At 39.1% G+C, this 22,862-nt stretch overlaps 2 protein-coding genes across 4 annotated transcripts; both read right to left on the bottom strand.

The window, feature by feature from the left end:
- Positions 1-7,119: 7,119 nt before the first annotated feature.
- On the bottom strand, positions 7,120-9,886 carry LOC123748590 (C-type lectin domain family 17, member A-like). Its single transcript, XM_069334042.1, has 4 exons — positions 9,751-9,886; positions 8,634-8,700; positions 8,156-8,271; positions 7,120-7,386 (listed from the first exon to the last, which is right to left on the bottom strand). The coding sequence occupies exons 1-4, from the start codon at positions 9,806-9,808 to the stop codon at positions 7,139-7,141; spliced, it is 489 nt and encodes a 162-aa protein (XP_069190143.1). The 5' UTR covers positions 9,809-9,886; the 3' UTR covers positions 7,120-7,138.
- Positions 9,887-11,927: 2,041 nt separating this feature from the next.
- On the bottom strand, positions 11,928-21,028 carry LOC123750044 (C-type lectin domain family 17, member A-like). 3 transcript variants are annotated; one of them, XM_069334033.1, is made up of 4 exons: positions 20,899-20,998; positions 14,108-14,174; positions 13,601-13,716; positions 11,928-13,005 (listed from the first exon to the last, which is right to left on the bottom strand). In XM_069334033.1, the coding sequence occupies exons 1-4, from the start codon at positions 20,954-20,956 to the stop codon at positions 12,755-12,757; spliced, it is 492 nt and encodes a 163-aa protein (XP_069190134.1). In that variant the 5' UTR covers positions 20,957-20,998; the 3' UTR covers positions 11,928-12,754. The 3 variants fall into 3 exon arrangements, with proteins under 3 accessions (XP_069190134.1, XP_045588139.2, XP_045588128.2); XM_045732183.2 differs by lacking the exon at positions 20,899-20,998 and adding an exon at positions 15,326-15,454; XM_045732172.2 differs by lacking the exons at positions 11,928-13,005; positions 13,601-13,716; positions 14,108-14,174 and adding exons at positions 17,506-18,579; positions 19,175-19,290; positions 19,682-19,748 and having other exon boundaries at positions 20,899-21,028.
- Between the last annotated feature and the right edge of the window lie 1,834 nt (positions 21,029-22,862).

Genomic DNA, 22,862 nt, shown 5'->3' with positions numbered 1-22,862 from the left:
TGTTGGCAACGAGGCCTAGGCTGGCGTGGTCAATGGCCTGGTTGGTCTCATGGGAACAATGCTGTTAACACCAACAATGAATGGACAGGCATCTCGCGAGGGGGAGACATAGACAGACAGGCACAGACAGACACAGACAGATATCAAGGTAAACGTATAGATTAATTAACTGTTATCCCCATCGTGTGGGAGTGGAGGTTGAACCGTTCAATTTGGTTTAACAAACATCTTTATATATGACTCGACAAACCTCTGCATATATAGCTCCATACACACCTGTCAACATACGTGAAGGAGATTCCTGAGCTGATATCTGGGTTGTTGTTTAAGATTCGCTACCTGGAACAAAAAGTTTCATGTAGCACGGGCTATGGTGAGCCCGTAGGATATTTGGGTCTAAATTCTGACTACATCGGTGCTGCCAGTCTTCGAGCGAATGAGGACAAAATATGTATACTCTTCTAATGATTTCAATCAAAAACAAAATAAAAACTCAATCGAGAAGGTCAGCAAGGAGTCAGTCACCTGGAGGTGTTCCCTGAGTGAGTGTCGTAAAGTGAGGTGTTCACCTGCTGGGAGAAAAGCAGTCCTTACTGATAGTAATGATTACTGCACACACACTCACACGCTAACACTTATAAGAACATCAGAATCAAGGCAACTACAGAAGGTCTATTGGCTCATACGTGGCAGCTCCTATTAATATATCCACCCAAACTCATTCATATACATACACACACGTGTAGAATAGCCACAGTGAAAAATTATAGATTTTTTTATTATTTTAAAACGTATTCATATACATACACACACGTGTAGAATAGCCACAGTGAAAAAATATAGTTTTTTTATTATTTTAAAACGCATTCATATACATACACACACATGCAGAATAGCCACAGTGAAAAATTATATATTTTTATTATTTTCTACCGCAGACATGATTGGTTAACAGCTGAGAACCTTTCATTTTCATTGTAATTCAATGTGGTTTTGTTGACCCTTGTCAACATTTTCAGCGGCAGCGTAGAAGTGAATACCATTTAGCTCAACCAACCGAATATTTAACCTCGTGTGAGGTGAGGTGTCATATGGGCCAATAGGCACACTGCAGCCGTCTTACTTCCTATGTTCTTATGACGGCTGGGTCAGTATACTGAACGAACAAATTCACAAGGGTCTTGATGAGGGTTCGAACCTATGTGCTGGATGTTCCCAGACGCGCTCTAGTCAACTGTACCACGACATGGTAAAAAAAAATTGCAACCTGGAGTGCTACTGTTCCCACGAGAATTCCGAGGCTTCCACTGAAGCCTATTCGGGGGTTTCACGCAATTCCCCGCATGCATTATTTGATTTATATCACCTTATTGTGATGTCTCTGTGTAGTATTCTGAATGTTCTGTCTTGGTCCTGAAGGTGACAGACGATAAATGAGTGTAATTAAGCTGTTGATAGTTGATTGAGTTTGAGTTCTAGTGGTTCGCTCATGTCTATTCTTCTATCGTCGTTGTATCTGTCGTCTATTTCAGGGTTGTTTGGTGATAGTTTGGTTACGTGTAGAGATTGTGTGTGTTTTAATCGTAGAAAAGAAGTTCCTATGGAAACTTTTAATAGGAGGGATAGATACTGTATTGTTGGTTGCTTCGTCCCAAATAGCGTGTCGGCACACCTTTTTTTATATATCTTTTGTATGTGTTAGAGTATCCATTATTGACTAGAACCTGTCATGCTCTACTGAGTTTCTCGTCCACCTGCTTTGAACTGGAGCTTTGTGTGAGAGCAAAGTTGACATAGGGACCTACAACACTTTGTACCTGTCAAGACACTCACTAATAGCATTAAAACCCATTTCTCTGTTGCTTCCTCATTGTAAACTGCATCTTGAAAGCACCCCATTCCTTTCCGAGACTGTTACATCTTGGAAAAAATCAGCTTATCTTCGCTCTCCAACTCATAGGTAAAACGCGGAACTTCTCTAGAGTGCATTTTTAAGCTGTTGCAAGTGCTCAATATCAAGAACCTGCAGAAATGCCTTGAACATACCAACACTTGACGTAATGTTTAAGTCCATGTCAACTTTCTGTTCAACAAAACCTATGTGAACATTAAACAAACAGGACACCAACTACTCCCTCTGTCAGAATCTCTGCTTTTAATGTATCTTTTGTAGTGACCATTCTTGGTAACCTACTTTTAATGACACTAATGAAAGAATTTCTTTCCAGGAATGGAAATAATAATAATGATACAGTATAGATCTTTCCATTTGAGATTGATAACGTCATGAATAGATGTTTTCTTGTGATAAAAAGGCACAGGTACGAAGCTCTGCTTGAGAATGGAATTAACACAATAAAAAAGATGCTCTTATGAGGATGATATTGGCCAACCCGTCCTCGACTCAAGTCCATTACATCCAGCGGTCGACCCCACAGACGCATTCATAAATTTTAACATGCTGTTCATTCAAAACGGGAAATTTCTCAAGTATAAATTAATATTATAATATATTAGCATATTGTGCATATAAAGGCATAGGTTAGGTTAGGTTAGGTGTTTAGGTACTGTTGGCGATTATTTGTATTTGTAGTACGTGGGTGAAACATTTATAGCGTTGTGATTCGAACAAAATTCGTCAGTGAAACACTTGTTCCGGATATGTTCGAACGTCAGCAGTTGTGAGTCGTGTGTAAAAGGCTTTTCATTCATAAACAGGGGGTTTGGCGGGTGCATGGAATCACTTTTGGATCTTTGTTTGGAGGACGGGCTGATATTGGCACATGAATTGAACTTTACTTATGAGTATTATAAGACTTAAGGCTCGAGTTCAAGCGCTCGAAACTTTAAGCTCATTCAGTTCAATTTGTTATGCAGTGGAAGGAACTTAAGATTTTGTTATGGAACTTAATATGTGAAGTTTCTGTATTCGACAGTTTTATAATAATTAAATAATTCATTGTGTCGGGGGACAGGCAGCCAGAGTGTATTCATAAACGTTAGGCCTTTATAGAGGTCCCCCCTCCCGAAGGTCGAATTATTGACCCCGCCCAGGATGCAACCCCACAACAAGCTGAGTAACTCCTGAGTACCTACTCACTGCTAGGTGAACAGAGGCACTAGGTTAAAGGAAATGTACCCAACCAATTCTGTTCCGCCCCGGTATTCAAATCAGCAGTTGTCGATTGTACGTCGCAAACGAAGCCGACTATACTACCGGGACCCTTATAAATCCAGATTGGGTGTGACCAAGCAGCCTGTTGTTGTCTATGTAATCAGATCTGTATATATTTTAGCATAACATAACTTCCTTACCAGGTAATAATTTTGGTAACCAAGGGATAATAATGCCAGGCATTAAGGTATTATTTTGGGATAACAGTGCTGTATAAGATGGATAGATGCAGCATGATTGAGCTGCATCTATCCAAACCTTCACTGATGTCTGAAAGTACTGATCTTTTTAAATAAAATAATAGCACCAGATTTTTATTTTTTACTAAAAATAATTAAACAAATTAAATTACTAAATTACTAAATTACTAAACAAATGAATGTCAACTGCAAATTCTGGAGGACTTGTAGTTAACATTTCGTTTCGGTAAACGTCACTCACCTTTTTGCCCGATATGTGACAAACTTATGACAACATCTACGCAAATTATATTGAAGACGAAATTAGAATATAATGTAAATTGAGAAAGCCATAAAGATGCTAAAGGGATAAAAAACATCAGATGTTGATAAGTAGAAACACATATAGGACATTGACATGGACTCTACTCCTGTCGACATGTCATTCACCTATATTAGAAATAGAACTGGTCCCAGCACCAATCCTTGAAGTACTCCACTCGTTACTGTTCGCCAGTCCGACTTTTCGCCCCTTACCGTTACTCTCTGGCTTCTTCCTGTTAGGTAGTTCCTTACCCCATGTTAGGGCCTTTCAGCTTACTCCTGCCTGCTTCTCATGTTTGAGTAGCAGTATCCTGTGTGGTACTGTATCGAAGGCTTTTTGTCAGTCTGCCCATCCTTCCATGTCCTGCCTTATTCTTGTCGCTTTATCATAGAATTCCAGAAGGTTTGTTAGGCGTGTATTCACCTAGTTGTGCTTTAGTGGGTTGAGCTCTGCTCTTTCGACCCGCTTCTGAACTATCAATCAACTGTTACTAACTACTATTTTTCTCACACACACACTCAGAAAGCAGCCCGTAGCAGCTGTTTAACTTCCAGGTACCTATTTACTGCTAGGAATATATACAGCCGGGATCGAACCTCAGTCCCTAGGTCCACGAGTCTAGAGCGCGGTCCACTCAGCCAGCCAGCCCCCCTGTGTGTGTGTATACACATAATATATCAATTCACCATGACATTAAAGTCTCGTGGAAGTAGAAGCAGCTGCCTGTGATGGGGATGAAGGGACTGTTGCAAGCTGCAAGAAGAGAGACAACCATCCACTCAAAAGTTCGATTGCAACATTCACAAAATTAAGCAACATGATAACATCAAAATTATTCAGTACGAGACGACTTTCAGGGCCTCTTACTAGCGGATTCTTTTAATAATTCAAGAATAAGACACGATATATGACCTCACTTAAAGCTCTCGTCGACCTCTACATAATTGGTGTCGTTCTTATCTCCCAATTTGCTTCCTATTAATTCAAGCATATTCGAGTCAGGAATATGGACAAGGCTCTGGAGGAGCCTTGAACATACTGAACTGGACCAGATCCTGACTGAGGGACAAACACCAGAGTTAGCATTAATGATGCTGTACTGACCTTACTGGTTTTCATAACTGTCACCAACGACCGTGATACTGGAGTGACTAGAGAAAATGAACAACTTAGTATACAACACAAAGATAGACCAAGTCGTGAATACCAAAGAAGACTGAAAAGGCACATGAACACATCCTGGTGCTGGGCGGAGAAATGGTAAAATCAAGTTAACGTTGAGAAATACAAATTCCTTAACTCGGGGAAAGACAACGACGAATGTTTACACCACGAATAATAGTTATGGATGAATGGAAGTGTGAAAATGTTTAAGACGATCACTTTGACAGGTTTCAGGAAGAGATTTGATGAGAGAGATCCGCCCTGTACGATAAAACAGGCATGGGATACGACTCCCTAATTCTTATGTTCTTATCAACAAGAATAAGCCTTAAAATAATTTAAAAAAAATTAAGACCCCAAAAAATATTTGTCTTTAAGGGACAATTATTTAAATTACGTAAATAAAATATAATATAAAATAAATGCAGCTGTACATTTTAAATTTTATTTTTTCCCAAGAGCTAAAAATTCTCTTGTAATTAAGGTTAAGGACAAAATATGGTAATATTGCACCGTCTCAATATTTGCAGGAATGCATGATATCCTTCACTATTCACCAAGAAAATGTAAAGTTCAGTTTGACTTCTTGATCACTATAGCAACCCGGCGTCTGGCCATCCGGCTCCCAACACCTACCTGACGCAGACGCCAACGATAACATAATCATCGCCACAATATAACACAAGCGCGCCATGCTGAAGGAGGTGGAGGCAGCAGTGACCAGCCTTCAGCGCTGGTGGAGGTTATATACCCACTGACGCCGACGAGAAAGGAGGGGGAACTATGCTTTTGTCCAGAGAGCGACTTTGGTGGGAACATTGACTGCTGTTGATACTGCTGCAGTGCCAATCTTCATGCGAACGAGGAGAAAATATAATTATTAATCTATATAATTTATCGTGACTTTAGCTAGACTTTTGTAACAGTGGCTCACAAAAAATTGATTAGAAAGAATATTGGTGGTAATCCTAAGTTAGATTAGTGCAGGATAATTTTACAGGAAGCAGAGCCTTCGCATAGAGTTAAGTTCGAGTGGGAACTTAACAGTATAGAGTCTTAAGGCTCTGTCATGTCATGGACCATGTCATGTCATGGAAGTTAATGTGGTTGGCGTTAATACTTTCCAGAGCCTGATAGGTATTTAGCTTGACACTAAATTATAGATGAAATTTAATACTATTGTTCAGCTATATCTTGTCCGTGTTTGGCCTATTTAGATCAGGGCAATACAATTTTGGACATAAATTCCCTTAAACGTTCACAGACAAGGTTGACAAAGTTAATTCCAGGGAATTTGAAAGCTCCCAAATATAGTTTAATTAAGTTTTGATTTACATTATTTCAACATATGGATGAGTTTGGTTCGTAATAAAGTGGAACTGCCTCGCATTACTCAATGGCCATTCCCTAGTATTCTCCTTTTTTATCTTGTTCCGAGATCATTATCAAAATAGGGGGAATAGTTGCGAAAGAAATTCAAGGATGATGACAGTGACTGGAGGCCTTGGCAACAGTGTGTCTTTGCGCGAAACAAAACAAATAAAACGCTTGGGCTTATAATCCAACCTCTCTTCTTACAAAAAAACGTCATGTTTCGATCGTATGCGTTACTTAAGGCCAAAAATTGTCGTACTAGAAAATGGAAGCGGCTGGCGAAAGTGACGTACTGTCCCGTTTCTGTTTTGGGTCCTCTGGTAAGTTAGGAGAGACTACTTTAAATTGATCGTTTTCTTGACGTTGGGAAACCTTAGAATGAATAGGCTGTATAATCAGACGAGTCGGTGATAAATGGACCCACACATCGTTCCCTATTTATATTTGACTGGTGAGGCTCCATTTACACTTCCCCGGCCAATTCTGGTCACCTATATTACTGAGTGGACATAGATTAACGTAGAGTGACTAAACTGGTCCCTGATGTTCTGGACTATCCATATCATACATTTTGACCAGACCACACAGAAGAAAGTGAAGGGACGACGACGTTTCGGTTCCGTTCTGGACCATTCTGAAGTCGATAGTGTGTGGTTTGGTTAACATATTTCAGCCACGTTATTGTGTTATTGTGTTTTGTGTGTCTTCCCATTACCTTACCACAGGCAAGCAGTCTCTTTTTTTTTTCTGTAAGTGTGACAAGGCATTGCCACCTGCCATTGGAGGACTGCCGAACATCAACACTCCAACACTTTACCGTCACAGTATATAAAATAAATTATGTACCATTGAACTTAGAACTGGTACACAATCCAATTGAGAGTAGGTTATATAAACAAAAGTTAAAATGGTTCATATTTCTCAACTGAGGTCGAGGGAAGCCAGAGGCTGTACCGTCTCTTCACAGATAAAGGGTACTTCAGTTTCACATGCAAAATCATGAAAGAATCCGGAAGTTCTTTCCAAAGCCAAGCAGTTTCGCGTATCATCAATTATAGGGTGCCCAGGATACCAGAAGGGGCAGCCTCTCTGTACAGTGGTGCCATCGACCCATTGCCAACTGCCTTCTTCTTTGTCATTACCACCAACCCAGTGCCAGAGACCTCCATCTGAAATGGTTAAATTATGTGAATATATGTATATATACTCTATCACTGTAACCATTTCACTACACACTCTCTACATCACTGTATTCAAGAGGGTTATGCCTGAAAGCAAGTGTCATCTAAGATATGGACCGATTAGGGATCTTTATGTTGTCCGGTTTGGGTCCAATGAATAGACTGGTTAGGGCTCATTGAGCCGATCGCTTAAGACTCCAAGGTATGAACTGGTGCTTGATGTAGTCACATACAGTACTTAGGCTCATTTACCGGTCCAAGGATGCGGACCGGTATATGATCCTCGAAGGATTGGGAATAAATGATCTACATTCAGATACTTCACTCGTAAACTAAGGGAAGAACTAATGAAGGGGAAGGGAACTATCAAGGGGAAAAGCGCCAAGCCGTTACGACTATATAGCACTTGGAAGGGGGTCAGGGTAAGGATTTGGGATGGGTCGCAGGGAAACGAATGGTGCCCAACTACAGGAAGAACTAGTGAATGGATACGTTTTTTGACATGCTTTTAACAGCTAGCTGATGGTTTATGGAAGTGTTTACTGACTCACAGAGTCAGTAAACTCATTACTTTCAGCCATAAATTTGTAGATGGGCTTAAGAACTAAAGCATGCAATAAGAAGCATAGACTTATCAGAAAATAAGTAAATGAATGAATGAATAAACAAAGAAAGAAAAGAATAAACTAGCACAGCAAAAAAAAAATAACATTAATTACTTTCTTCAATTTAAATAATAATTGATGTAAGTGCTTACATTCTAGGAGAATATGCTCTCGTATAGCGCCCAGTTGTTCACAGGAGTGGACTATCGCCAGATCGGAGTAGTATTCATCAGTACTCAGGCTCAAGCAGTAGTCCCTGGCGTCGTCCCTGTGAATACACTTGTGTATTATTGAGATAAAATACTTAACAAAGGTTCATGGAACTCAGACCATCTCATGTATATATAATCCATTAATACTCCAGATTGACCTTACAAGTTGTTGCTGCCTTAAAATATTATACAAACTTACCTTACCGTTTCAAAACGTGATTCCAAATTAAACTGCAAACTATATTCAATGAACCAAATTTGAACATTTTTAAACAAAAACTTGTAAAAGTCTTTTTCGATAACAAATTTCAACAAATTTAACCTTATTATTTTTAGTGTTCTTTTTTGGTTATTACTTTCTAAACAAATAAATGTCGACTGCAAATACTGGAGGAATTGACATAACATATCAACTCACCATGTCATATAAGTCGCGTGGAAGTAGAAGCAGCTGCCTGTCATGGGAACGAAGGGACTGTTGCAAGCTGCAAGGAGAGAGATAACCATACACTCAAAAGCTCGATTGCAACATAAATTAAACTTAGCATACATTATAGCATCAATGTTATTCAGTACGAGACGACTTTCAGGGCCTCTTACTAACGGATTCTTTTAATAATTCAACAAAGAGACACGATATATGACCTCACTTAAAGCTCTCGCCGACCTCTACATAATTGGGGTCGTTCTTATCTCCCAATTTGCTTCCTATTAATTCAAGCATATTCGAGTCAGGAATATGTTCAAGGCTCTGGAGGAGCCTTGAACATACTGAACTGGACCAGATCCTGACTGAGGGACAAACACCAGAGTTAGCATTAATGATGCTGTACTGACCTTACTGGTTTTCATAACTGTCACCAACGACCGTGATACTGGAGTGACTAGAGAAAATGAACAACTTAGTATACAACACAAAGATAGACCAAGTCGTGAATACCAAAGAAGACTGAAAAGGCACATGAACACATCCTGGTGCTGGGCGGAGAAATGGTAAAATCAAGTTAACGTTGAGAAATACAAATTCCTTAACTCGGGGAAAGACAACGACGAATGTTTACACCACGAATAATAGTTATGGATGAATGGAAGTGTGAAAATGTTTAAGAGGACCACTTTGACATGTTTCAGGAATATATTTGATGAGTGAGAGATCCTCCCTGTACGATAAAACAGGCATGGGATACGACTCCCTAATTCTTATGTTCTTATCAACAAGAATAAGCCTTAAAATAATTTAAAAAAAATTAAGACCCCAAAAAATATTTGTCTTTAAGGGACAATTATTTAAATTACGTAAATAAAATATAATATAAAATAAATGCAGCTGTACATTTTAAATTTTATTTTTTCCCAAGAGCTAAAAATTCTCTTGTAATTAAGGTTAAGGACAAAATATGGTAATATTGCACCGTCTCAATATTTGCAGGAATGCATGATATCCTTCACTATTCACCAAGAAAATGTAAAGTTCAGTTTGACTTCTTGATCACTATAGCAACCCGGCGTCTGGCCATCCGGCTCCCAACACCTACCTGACGCAGACGCCAACGATAACATAATCATCGCCACAATATAACACAAGCGCGACATGCTGAAGGAGGTGGAGGCAGCAGTGACCAGCCTTCAGCGCTGGTGGAGGTTATATACCCACTGACGCCGACGAGAAAGGAGGGGGAACTATGCTATTGTCCAGAGAGCGACTTTGGTGGGAACATTGACTGCTGCTGATACTGCTGCAGTGCCAATCTTCATGCGAACGAGGAGAAAATATAATTATTAATCTATGTAATTTATCGTGACATTAGCTAGACTTTTGTAACAGTGGCTCACAAAAAATTGATTAGAAAGAATATTGGTGGTAATCCTAAGTTAGATTAGTGCAGGATAATTTTACAGGAAGCAGAGCCTTCGCATAGAGTTAAGTTCGAGTGGGAACTTAACAGTATAGAGTCTTAAGGCTCTGTCATGTCATGGACCATGTCATGTCATGGAAGTTAATGTGGTTGGCGTTAATACTTTCCAGAGCCTGATAGGTGTTTAGCTTGACACTAAATTAAAGATGAAATTTAATACTATTGTTCAGCTATATCTTGTCCGTGTTTGGCCTATTTAGATCAGGGCAATACAATTTTGGACATAAATTCCCTTAAACGTTCACAGACAAGGTTGACAAAGTTAATTCCAGGGAATTTGAAAGTTCCCAAATATAGTTTAATTAAGTTTTGATTTACATTATTTCAACATATGGATGAGTTTGGTTCGTAATAAAGTGGAACTGCCTCCCATTACTCAATGGCCATTCCCTAGTATTCTCCTTTTTTATCTTGTTCCGAGATCATTATCAAAATTGGGGGAATAGTTGCGAAAGAAATTCAAGGGTGATGACAGTGACTGGAGGCCTTGGCAACAGTGTGTCTTTGCGCGAAACAAAATAAACAGAACCCTTGAGCTTATAATCCAACCTGTTCTCTTAGAAAGAACGTCTCGTTTCGATCGTATGCGTTACTTAAGGCCAAAAATTGCCATACTAAAAAATGGAATTGGCTGGCGAAAGTGACGTACTGTCCCGTTTTCTGTTTTGGGTCCTCTGGTAAGTTAGGAGAGACTACTTTAAATTGACCGTTTTCTTGACGTTGGGAAACCTTAGAATGAATAGGCTGTATAATCAGACGAGTCGGTGATAAATGGACCCACACATCGTTTCCCATTTATATTTGACTGGTGAGGCTCCATTTACACTTCCCCGGCCAATTCTGGTCACCTTTATTATTGAGTAGACATAAATTAACGTAAGGTGATTACTCTAGTCCCTGGTGTTCTGGACTATCCATATCATACATGTTTTGAGAGCTGAGCTTGCATTGCCTCCTCTGGTGTGTCGAGAAAAGACATGATCAATGCCCTCAAGTGTATGAGGGAAATCAATAGATTAAACATGAGTAATGATCTGAAAAGTATCAGACCAGAACAAAACACTTCACAGTTCTCATAAGCTAGAAAAGTTCCCATTAAGGACATAGGGGAGGGGGAAGTACTGGTTTGGCAACAGGTTGGTTGAAGGATATGGTATAAGTGCTTCACAAATAGACTTGATAGATTCATAGGGTGACTGGTTGAATGGCCACTGACCAAAATGGGTCAACAGCCCCGCCACGCTGTGTTATTAGTATTTTGTTTTTATCTAATTTCGTCGAGCAGATTGGGAAGGTAATGGTCATCTGGAGGTGTTCCCATCGTGTGTCGTCGAGAGCGGTCCCGTGCAGAGCCGATATCGGTGGCCTGTACGAGCAGTCCATACTGGTACTTATGCTTAAAACACACACACACCAAACATGGGTAATAGCAACAATCATTGAGGCACTCCACTTGTTACCCTATTACTTGTCCGATCCCTTGCTCCTCGACACGACTTTGACTCCATTCTGTTGGGTATTCTCACTCTTATTTCAATGATACTTTGTTCCCACCTTCTCAAATTTGTTTCTTTTTCAAGTTTCTGCTCTTATGCAGAATGGTGTCAAAAGATTTTTGAGTTCCGAAAAATGCAACCTACTTATCCTTTTCTGTTGTTTATCATTTTTGTTACTTTATCATAGAACTCTATTAGGCTCATTTGCCATGATTTTACTACAGATTTTGCTTGATTGTTTTGATAATTACTTCTCTAAAGGCGTGATGAAGTCTGTTGATATGCGTAATAATCTCTAGAGAATTTGATGTGGATTTTAATTTGTGAAATTTCTGTATTCGACAATTATATAATAATTAAATAAATCATTGTGTCGGGGGACAGGAAGCCAGAGTGTATTCATACACGTTATAGAGGTCCTCCCCCAAGGTCGAATTTCTGACCCCGCCCAGGATGCAACCCCACAACAAGCTGAGTAACTCCTGAGTACCTACTCACTGCTAGGCGAACAGCCGCATTAGGTAAAAGGAAATATGCCCAACCAATTCTGACTCGTCCCGGGGATTCGAATCAGGAATGGTCGATTGTACGTCGCGAACGAACCCGACTATACTACCAGGATCCTTATAAATCTAGATTGGTGTTGACCAAGCAGCCTGTTGTTGTCTATGTAATCAGAAGTTTAATATGTTTTAGAAGAACATAGATCAGAACATATATTAGAAGTATATGTTTTATCTTGAACATAACTTCCTTACCAGGTAATAACTTTGATAACCATGAGATAAGAATGTCAGGTATTTAAATATTATTTTGGTAACCAAGGGATAACAATGCTGTATAAGATGGATAGATGCAGCATGATTGAGCTGCATCTATCCAAACCTTCACTAACGTCTGGAAATGCTGATGTTTTTAGGTAAAATAATAACACTAATTTTTTTTTTTTTTTTTAGATATCATGTCCAAATACTTGCAGGGGGTTCTATTTCCCTAAACCGGCCTGGTTAGGTGACAGTTTGGATAATTTGTATATAAAATAAATTATGTACCATTGAACTTAGTACTGGTACACAATCCAATTGAGAGTAAGTTTTATAAACAACAGTTAAAATGGTTCATATTTCTCAATTGAGGTCGAGGGATGCCAGAGACGGTACCGTCTGTTCACAGATGAAGGGTCCTATATTATCACATGGATAATCATAAAAGAATCCATAAAGTCTTTCCACAAGCAAGCAGTTTCGCGTATCATCAATTGGAGGGCGCCCAGGATACCAGAAGGGACAGCCTCTCTGTACAGTGGTGCCATCGACCCAGTGCCAACTGCCTTCTTCTCCTTTGTCATAACCACCAACCCAGTGCCAGACATTTCCATCTGAAATGGTTAAATTATGTAAAAATATATATACTCTATCACTGTAACCATTTCACTACACACTACATCACTGTAATCAAAAGGTTATCAAAAGGTTATGCCTGAACGCAAATGTGTCATCTAAGTCATAGACCCATTATGGATCATTATGTTATCCTGTTTTAGTTCAAGTTATAGACTGATTAGGGTTCGGCGGATGGAGCGGTTAAGACTCCAAGGTATGAAGTATTTAGAGTCCAAGGGTGCGGACCTGTATATGGTCCTCGAGGGATTGGGAATAAATAATCTTTATTCAGATATATTACTCATAAAATCAGTGAAGAACTATTCAATGGATTCGTTTTTTGACATTCTTGAAACACGACTGATGGTTTATGGAAGTGTGGCATCACAGAGTCCACACTTCCACCCACAAATTTCTAAGTAGGTTGAAGAACTAAAGCATACAATAAAAAGCAAAATGAGTATAGAATGAAACTGAAAATAAATAAATGAATGAATAATAAAAGAAAGAAAACAAACTATAAAGCTAACAAAAAATGTATAACATTAATTACTTTTTTAAATTTTAATTATAATTGATGTAAGTGCTTACACTCTAGGATAATATGCTGTCGTATAGCGCCCAGCTGGTCACAGGAGTGGACAACTGCCAGGTCGGAGTTGTATTCATCAGTACTCAGGCTCAAGCAGTAGTCCCTGGCGTCGTTCCTGTGAATACTCTTGTTTATTATTGAGATAAAACACCTAACAAAGGTTCTTGGAACTCAGGGGCATCTCATATATATTTATAGGACATTGAAACTCTGAAGGCTGAAAATGATCCATTAATACTCCAGACTGACCTTACAAGCTGTTGCTGTCTTAAAATATTATACAAACTTGCCTTAGCGTTTCAAAACGTGATTCCAAATTAAATTGCAAACCATATTCAATGAACCGAACTTGAAAATTATTAGAGAAAAACTCGTAATAATAATTTTCGATAACAAATTTAAAAAAGTTAACCTTTTTTGGGATGTTCTTTTTTTCGTATTTACTTTATAAACAAATAAATGTTGACTGCAAATTCTGGAGGAATTGACATAACGTATCAACTCACCATGTCATAAAAGTCTCGTTGAAGTAGAAGCAGCTGCCTGTGATGGGGATGAAGGGACTGTTGCAAGCTACAAGGAGAGAGACAACCATACACTCAAAAGTTCGACTGCAAAATTCACAAAATTAAGCAACTGGATAACATCAAAATTATTCTGTATGAGACGACTGTCAAGACCTCTCTAACTAGCATATTCTCTTAATAATTCAACAATGCGACACGATATATGACTTCACTTCAAGCTCTCGTCGAACTCTACGTAATTGGGGGGTCGTTCTTATCTCCCCAATTTACTGCCTAATAATTCAAGCATATTTGAGTCAGGAATATGGAGGAGGTACTGGAGGAAACATACTGAACTGGACCAGATCCTACTGAAAAATAAGCCCCAGAGTTAGAATTAATGACGCTGTACTGGTCCTACTGGTTTTCATAACTGTGTCCATCGACCGTGATACTGGAGTGATTAGGAAAATGAACACCTTAGTGGACAACACAAGGATAGACCATGTGGTGAATACCAGAGAAGATTGTTACCTTCTGATGACTGAAAAGGGCACATGAACACACCCTGTTATGGGTGGTGAAATTGTAAAGTCAAGTTAATGTTGAGAAATACAAATTCCTTTACACAAGGGAAAGACAGCGACGATATTTACCCCACGAATAATAGTCATAGATGAATGGAAATGTGAAAATAGGAAAATGTTAAGACTCCTTTTGACAGGTTTCAAGAATAGATTTGATGAGTGAGAGATCCGCCCTGTACGAGAGAACAAGTCTGGGACACGACTCCCTGATTCCTATGTTCTTATCAACAAGATTAAGTTTTAAAATAATGTTTAAAAAAATTAAGACCCAAAAATAGTGTTTGTCCTTCAGGAAATAATGATATAAATTACGTAAATAGAAATATAAAATAATATGCAGATGTATGTTGTTGTTTAAAATTTGCTACTTGGATCAAAAAGTCCCAAGTAGCACGGACTATGGCGAGCCCAGAGTGGACTATATGCATGCAGCTGTAGATTTTAAATTGTATTTTTCACAAGAACTGAAAATTCTCTTGTAATTAAGGTTGAAGAAAAAACGAAAATATTGCACCACTCTCAATATCTGCAAGAATGCATGATACCTTACACTAGTTACTAAAGTAAAGTTTAGTGTGACATTGATCACTGTATCAACCCGGCGTCTGGCCATCCGGCTCCCAACACCTACCTGACGCAGACGCCAACGGTAACATAATCATCGCCACAATATAACACAAGCGCGCCATGCTGAAGGAGGTGGAGGCAGCAGTGACCAGCCTTCAGCGCTGGTGGAGGTTATATACCCACTGACGCCGACGATAAAGGAGGGGGAACTATGCTATTGTCCAGAGGGCGACTTTGGTGGGAACATTGACTGCTGCTGATACTGCTGCGGTGCCAGTCCTCATGCGAACGAGGAGAAAATATAATTATTAATCTATGTAATTTATCGTGACTTTAGCTAGACTTTTGTAACAGTGGCTCACAAAAAATTGATTAGAAAGAATATTGGTGGTAATCCTAAGTTAGATTAGTGCAGGATAATTTTACAGGAAGCAGAGCCTTCGCATAGAGTTAAGTTCGAGTGGGAACTTAACAGTATAGAGTCTTAAGGCTCTGTCATGTCATGGACCATGTCATGTCATGGAAGTTAATGTGGTTGGCGTTAATACTTTCCAGAGCCTGATAGGTATTTAGCTTGACACTAAATTAAAGATGAAATTTAATACTATTGTTCAGCTATATCTTGTCCGTGTTTGGCCTATTTAGATCAGGGCAATACAATTTTGGACATAAATTCCCTTAAACGTTCACAGACAAGGTTGACAAAGTTAATTCCAGGGAATTTGAAAGTTCCCAAATATAGTTTAATTAAGTTTTGATTTACATTATTTCAACATATGGATGAGTTTGGTTCGTAATAAAGTGGAACTGCCTCCCATTACTCAATGGCCATTCCCTAGTAGTCTCCTTTTTTATCTTGTTCCGAGATCATTATCAAAATTGGGGGAATAGTTGCGAAAGAAATTCAAGGGTGATGACAGTGACTGGAGGCCTTGGCAACAGTGTGTCTTTGCGCGAAACAAAATAAACAGAACCCTTGAGCTTATAATCCAACCTGTTCTCTTAGAAAGAACGTCTCGTTTCGATCGTATGCGTTACTTAAGGCCAAAAATTGCCATACTAAAAAATGGAATTGGCTGGCGAAAGTGACGTACTGTCCCGTTTTCTGTTTTGGGTCCTCTGGTAAGTTAGGAGAGACTACTTTAAATTGACCGTTTTCTTGACGTTGGGAAACCTTAGAATGAATAGGCTGTATAATCAGACGAGTCGGTGATAAATGGACCCACACATCGTTTCCCATTTATATTTGACTGGTGAGGCTCCATTTACACTTCCCCGGCCAATTCTGGTCACCTTTATTATTGAGTGGACATAAATTAACGTAAGGTGATTACTCTAGTCCCTGGTGCTCTGGACTATCCATATCATACATGTTTTGAGAGCTGAGCTTGCATTGCCTCCTCTGGTGTGTCGAGGAAAGACATGATCAATGCCCTCAAGTGTATGAGGGAAATCAATAGATTAAACATGAGTAATGATCTGAAAAGTATCAGACCAGAACAAAACACTTCACAGTTCTCATAAGCTAGAAAAGTTCCCATTAAGGACATAGGGGAGGGGGAAGTACTGGTTTGGCAACAGGTTGGTTGAAGGATATGGTATAAGTGCTTCACAAATAGACTTGATAGATTCATAGGGTGACTGGTTGAATGGCCACTGACCAAAATGGGTCAACAGCCCCGCCACGCTGTGTTATTCGTATTTTGTTTTTATCTAATTTTATCGAGCAGATTGGGAAGGTAATGGTCATCTGGAGGTGTTCCCATCGTGTGTCGTCGAGAGCGGTCCCGTGCAGAGCCGATATCGGTGGCCTGTACGAGCAGTCCTTACTGGTACTTATGCTTAAAACACACACACACCAAACATGGGTAATAGCAACAATCATTGAGGCACTCCACTTGTTACCCTATTACTTGTCCGATCCCTTGCTCCTCGACACGACTTTGACTCCATTCTGTTGGGTATTCTCACTCTTATTTCAATGATCCTTTGTTCCCACCTTCTTCTCAAGTTTGTTTCTTTCTCAAGTTTCTGCTCTTATGCAGAATGGTGTCAAAAGATTTTTGAGTCCCGAAAAATGCAACCTACTTATCCTTTTCTGTTGTTTATCATTTTTGTTACTTTATCATAGAACTCTATTAGGCTCATTTGCCATGATTTTACTACAGATTTTGCTTGATTGTTTTGATAATTACTTCTCTAAAGGCGTGATGGAGTCTGTTAATATGCGTAATAATCTCTAGAGAATTTGATGTGGATTTTAATTTGTGAAATTTCTGTATTCGACAATTATATAATAATTAAATAAATCATTGTGTCGGGGGACAGGAAGCCAGAGTGTATTCATACACGTTATAGAGGTCCTCCCCCAAGGTCGAATTTCTGACCCCGCCTAGGATGCAACCCCACAACAAGCTGAGTAACTCCTGAGTACCTACTCACTGCTAGGCGAACAGCCGCATTAGGTAAAAGGAAATATGCCCAATCAATTCTGACTCGCCCGGGGATTCGAATCAGGAATGGTCGATTGTACGTCGCGAACGAACCCGACTATACTACCAGGATCCTTATAAATCTAGATTGGTGTTGACCAAGCAGCCTGTTGTTGTCTATGTAATCAGAAGTTTAATATGTTTTAGAAGAACATAGATCAGAACATATATTAGAAGTATATGTTTTGTCTTGAACATAACTTCCTTACCAGATAATAACTTTGATAACCATGAGATAAGAATGTCAGGTATTTAAATATTATTTTGGTAACCAAGGGATAACAATGCTGTATAAGATGGATAGATGCAGCATGATTGAGCTGCATCTATCCAAACCTTCACTAACGTCTGGAAATGCTGATGTTTTTAGGTAAAATAATAACACTAGTTTTTTTTTTTTTTAGATATCATGTCCAAATACTTGCAGGGGGTTCTATTTCCCTAAACCGGCCTGGTTAGGTGACAGTTTGGATAATTTGTATATAAAATAAATTATGTACCATTGAACTTAGTACTGGTACACAATCCAATTGAGAGTAAGTTTTATAAACAACAGTTAAAATGGTTCATATTTCTCAATTGAGGTCGAGGGATGCCAGAGACGGTACCGTCTGTTCACAGATGAAGGGTCCTATATTATCACATGGATAATCATAAAAGAATCCATAAAGTCTTTCCACAAGCAAGCAGTTTCGCGTATCATCAATTGGAGGGCGCCCAGGATACCAGAAGGGACAGCCTCTCTGTACAGTGGTGCCATCGACCCAGTGCCAACTGCCTTCTTCTCCTTTGTCATAACCACCAACCCAGTGCCAGACATTTCCATCTGAAATGGTTAAATTATGTAAAAATATATATACTCTATCACTGTAACCATTTCACTACACACTACATCACTGTAATCAAAAGGTTATCAAAAGGTTATGCCTGAACGCAAATGTGTCATCTAAGTCATAGACCCATTATGGATCATTATGTTATCCTGTTTTAGTTCAAGTTAAAGACTGATTAGGGTTCGGCGGATGGAGCGGTTAAGACTCCAAGGTATGAAGTATTTAGAGTCCAAGGGTGCGGACCTGTATATGGTCCTCGAGGGATTGGAAATAAATAATCTTTATTCAGATACATTACTCATAAAATCAGGGAAGAACTATTCAATGGATACGTTTTTTGACATTCTTGAAACACGACTGATGGTTTATGGAAGTGTGGCATCACAGAGTCCACACTTCCACCCACAAATTTCTAAGTAGGTTGAAGAACTAAAGCATACAATAAAAAGCAAAATGAGTATAGAATGAAACTGAAAATAAATAAATGAATGAATAATAAAAGAAAGAAAACAAACTATAAAGCTAACAAAAAATGTATAACATTAATTACTTTTTTAAATTTTAATTATAATTGATGTAAGTGCTTACACTCTAGGATAATATGCTGTCGTATAGCGCCCAGCTGGTCACAGGAGTGGACAACTGCCAGGTCGGAGTTGTATTCATCAGTACTCAGGCTCAAGCAGTAGTCCCTGGCGTCGTTCCTGTGAATACTCTTGTTTATTATTGAGATAAAACACCTAACAAAGGTTCTTGGAACTCAGGGGCATCTCATATATATTTATAGGACATTGAAACTCTGAAGGCTGAAAATGATCCATTAATACTCCAGACTGACCTTACAAGCTGTTGCTGTCTTAAAATATTATACAAACTTGCCTTAGCGTTTCAAAACGTGATTCCAAATTAAATTGCAAACCATATTCAATGAACCGAACTTGAAAATTATTAGAGAAAAACTCGTAATAATAATTTTCGATAACAAATTTAAAAAAGTTAACCTTTTTTGGGATGTTCTTTTTTTCGTATTTACTTTATAAACAAATAAATGTTGACTGCAAATTCTGGAGGAATTGACATAACGTATCAACTCACCATGTCATAAAAGTCTCGTGGAAGTAGAAGCAGCTGCCTGTGATGGGGATGAAGGGACTGTTGCAAGCTACAAGGAGAGAGACAACCATACACTCAAAAGTTCGACTGCAAAATTCACAAAATTAAGCAACATGATAACATCAAAATTATTCTGTATGAGACGACTTTCAAGACCTCTCTAACTAGCATATTCTTTTAATAATTCAACAATGCGACACGATATATGACTTCACTTCAAGCTCTCGTCGAACTCTACGTAATTGGGGGTCGTTCTTATCTCCCCAATTTACTGCCTAATAATTCAAGCATATTTGAGTCAGGAATATGGAGGAGGCACTGGAGGAAACATACTGAACTGGACCAGATCCTACTGAAAAATAAGCCCCAGAGTTAGAATTAATGACGCTGTACTGGTCCTACTGGTTTTCATAACTGTGTCCATCGACCGTGATACTGGAGTGATTAGGAAAATGAACAACTTAGTGGACAACACAAGGATAGACCATGTGGTGAATACCAGAGAAGATTGTTACCTTCTGATGACTGAAAAGGGCACATGAACACACCCTGTTATGGGTGGTGAAATTGTAAAGTCAAGTTAATGTTGAGAAATACAAATTCCTTTACACAAGGGAAAGACAGCGACGATATTTACCCCACGAATAATAGTCATGGATGAATGGAAATGTGAAAATAGGAAAATGTTAAGACTCCTTTTGACAGGTTTCAAGAATAGATTTGATGAGTGAGAGATCCGCCCTGTACGAGAGAACAAGTCTGGGACACGACTCCCTAATTCCTATGTTCTTATCAACAAGATTAAGTTTTAAAATAATGTTTAAAAAAATTAAGACCCAAAAATAGTGTTTGTCCTTCAGGAAATAATGCTATAAATTACGTAAATAGAAATATAAAATAATATGCACCTGTATGTTGTTGTTTAAAATTTGCTACTTGGATCAAAAAGTCCCAAGTAGCACGGACTATGGCGAGCCCAGAGTGGACTATATACATGCAGCAGTAGATTTTAAATTGTATTTTTCACAAGAACTGAAAATTCTCTTGTAATTAAGGTTGAAGAAAAAACGGAAATATTGCACCACTCTCAATATCTGCAAGAATGCATGATACCTTACACTAGTTACTAAAGTAAAGTTTAGTGTGACATTGATCACTGTATCAACCCGGCGTCTGGCCATCCGGCTCCCAACACCTACCTGACGCAGACGCCAACGGTAACATAATCATCGCCACAATATAACACAAGCGCGCCATGCTGAAGGCGGTGGAGGTAGCAGTGACCAGCCTTCAGCGCTGGTGGAGGTTATATACCCACTGACGCCGACGATAAAGGAGGGGGAACTATGTTATTTTTTCAGTGAGCAACTATGGTGGGAACACTGACTGCTGCGCCGCCAGTCCTCGTGTGAACAGAACAACAGTTCTGTTCACACGAGTATTAGGACAGAACAACAACATTTGTCAATTTTAGTCAAATAATAAACGGGAACATATTCAGTATTCAGAAGATGACTCTAAGAAGAAGATGAATTGCTACAAGGCAGTTTTGAAAGGGTTATAAAATATATATGAAATTGGGAGGTGCCATTTAGTGCCGACAAATGCAGGGATTATTGCCTGAACAATGACTATAGAGTTAGCAGACATTAGGCACACAAAGTCGAAATTGTGAAATCTGAATGTGAAAAGATACATTTATCAATGTATATATTCATGGGGTAAGATAAATAAGATAGTAGATTTCATATATAATTTTTTTAATAATAGGACAGCTTCAGGGCAAGGATGAATATACACCTAAAGATATACTCAACGTCTTGGTATATATGTATTCTCTAGTGTTTCCTGTATTCCTGGAGAATATTCATGATATAAGAATGAAGGTAACTGCAGAAGGCCTTTTGACCCATATGAGGCAGCTTCTATTTATATCCTACCAATCTCGTTCAGTTTCAGACTAAATCAGACTTCCTTGTTGGTCAGTAAGCTATTGTGGTTGGCGTTAATAATTTCCGGAGCCTGATAGGCATTAACCTCGACACCAAATTAAAGGTGAAATTTAATACTATTGTTCAGCTATATCTTGTCCGTGTTTGGCCTATTGAGATTAAGCAATGCGATTTTGGACATAATTTCCCCTTAAACGTGCACAGATAAGGATGATAAAGTTAATCCCCAGGGAATTCGAAAACTCCCAAATATAGTTTAATTTACTTATAAGCTTAATTGACATTATTTATACATATGGATGAGTTTGGTTCGTAATAAAGTGGAGCAGTCTCGCATTACTCAATAGGCATTCCCTAGTATAATAATTTTGTTTATTTCCTTATTTCCTTATCAAAATCAATTTTCCTTATCAATTTCCTTATCAAAATTGGGGATATAGTTGCGGAAGAAACTCGAGGGTGATGATAGTGACTGGAGGCCTTGGCAACAGTGTGTCTATGCGCGAAACAAAGGAAATAAAACGCTTGGGCTTATAATCCAACCTGACCTCCTACAGAGAACGTCGCTTTTCGCTCCAATGCTTTACCAGGCCACAAATCGTCGTATTAGAAAATTGGAAAATGATGCACTGTCCCATTTTCTGTTTTAGGTCCTCTGGTAGGTTAGGATAAGGGCACTTTAAATTGACCGTTTTCTTGACGTTGGGAAACATTAGAAGGACAGGCTGTATAATTGGGTGATAAATGGACCCACACATCGTTCTCCATTTATCCTTGACTCCGGCAACCAGGAGGCCTGGTCAACGACCGGGCCGCGGGGACGCTAAGCCCCGGAAGCACCTCAAGGTAACCTCAAGGTAAGGTAACCTGGTGAGGTTCTACTTACACTTCCGCGGCTCTTTCTGGTCAGCTTATTACCGTGTGGGACATCGATTAACGTAGGGTGATTAGACTGGTCCCTGGGGCCAGATTCACAAAGCTGTTACACAAGCACTTACGAACCAGGGGCCAGATTCACGAAGCTGTTACACAAGCACTTACGAACCAGGGACCAGATTCACGATGCAGTTACACAAGCACTTACGAACCAGGGACCAGATTTACGAAGCTGTTACACAAGCACTTACGAACCAGGGACCAGATTCACGAAGCTGATACACAAGCACTTACGAACCAGGGACCAGATTCACGAAGCTGTTACACAAGCACTT

This window comes from Procambarus clarkii, chromosome 4 (assembly GCF_040958095.1).
Source record: "Procambarus clarkii isolate CNS0578487 chromosome 4, FALCON_Pclarkii_2.0, whole genome shotgun sequence".
Taxonomy (NCBI): Eukaryota; Metazoa; Arthropoda; class Malacostraca; order Decapoda; family Cambaridae; genus Procambarus; species Procambarus clarkii.
The sequence above is the reverse complement of the archived record's forward strand: the minus strand, read 5'-3'. Positions and strand labels throughout refer to the sequence as shown.

Bases quoted from the DNA above. Each gene is read 5' to 3' on its own strand.
- LOC123750044 (XM_045732172.2), bottom strand. From the start codon at position 20,956: ATGGCGCGCTTGTGTTATATTGTGGCGATGATTATGTTACCGTTGGCG. The intron at 19,749-20,898 runs GTAGGTGTTGGG...CTCTCCTTGTAG, and splicing joins ACCGTTGGCGTCTGCGTCAG to CTTGCAACAGTCCCTTCATC. The intron at 19,291-19,681 runs GTGAGTTGATAC...GAGTATTCACAG, and splicing joins CACGAGACTTTTATGACATG to GAACGACGCCAGGGACTACT.
- LOC123748590 (XM_069334042.1), bottom strand. From the start codon at position 9,808: ATGTCGCGCTTGTGTTATATTGTGGCGATGATTATGTTATCGTTGGCG. The intron at 8,272-8,633 runs GTGAGTTGATAT...GTGTATTCACAG, and splicing joins CACGCGACTTATATGACATG to GGACGACGCCAGGGACTACT. The intron at 7,387-8,155 runs GTAAGCACTTAC...TAACCATTTCAG, and splicing joins AGAGCATATTCTCCTAGAAT to ATGGAGGTCTCTGGCACTGG.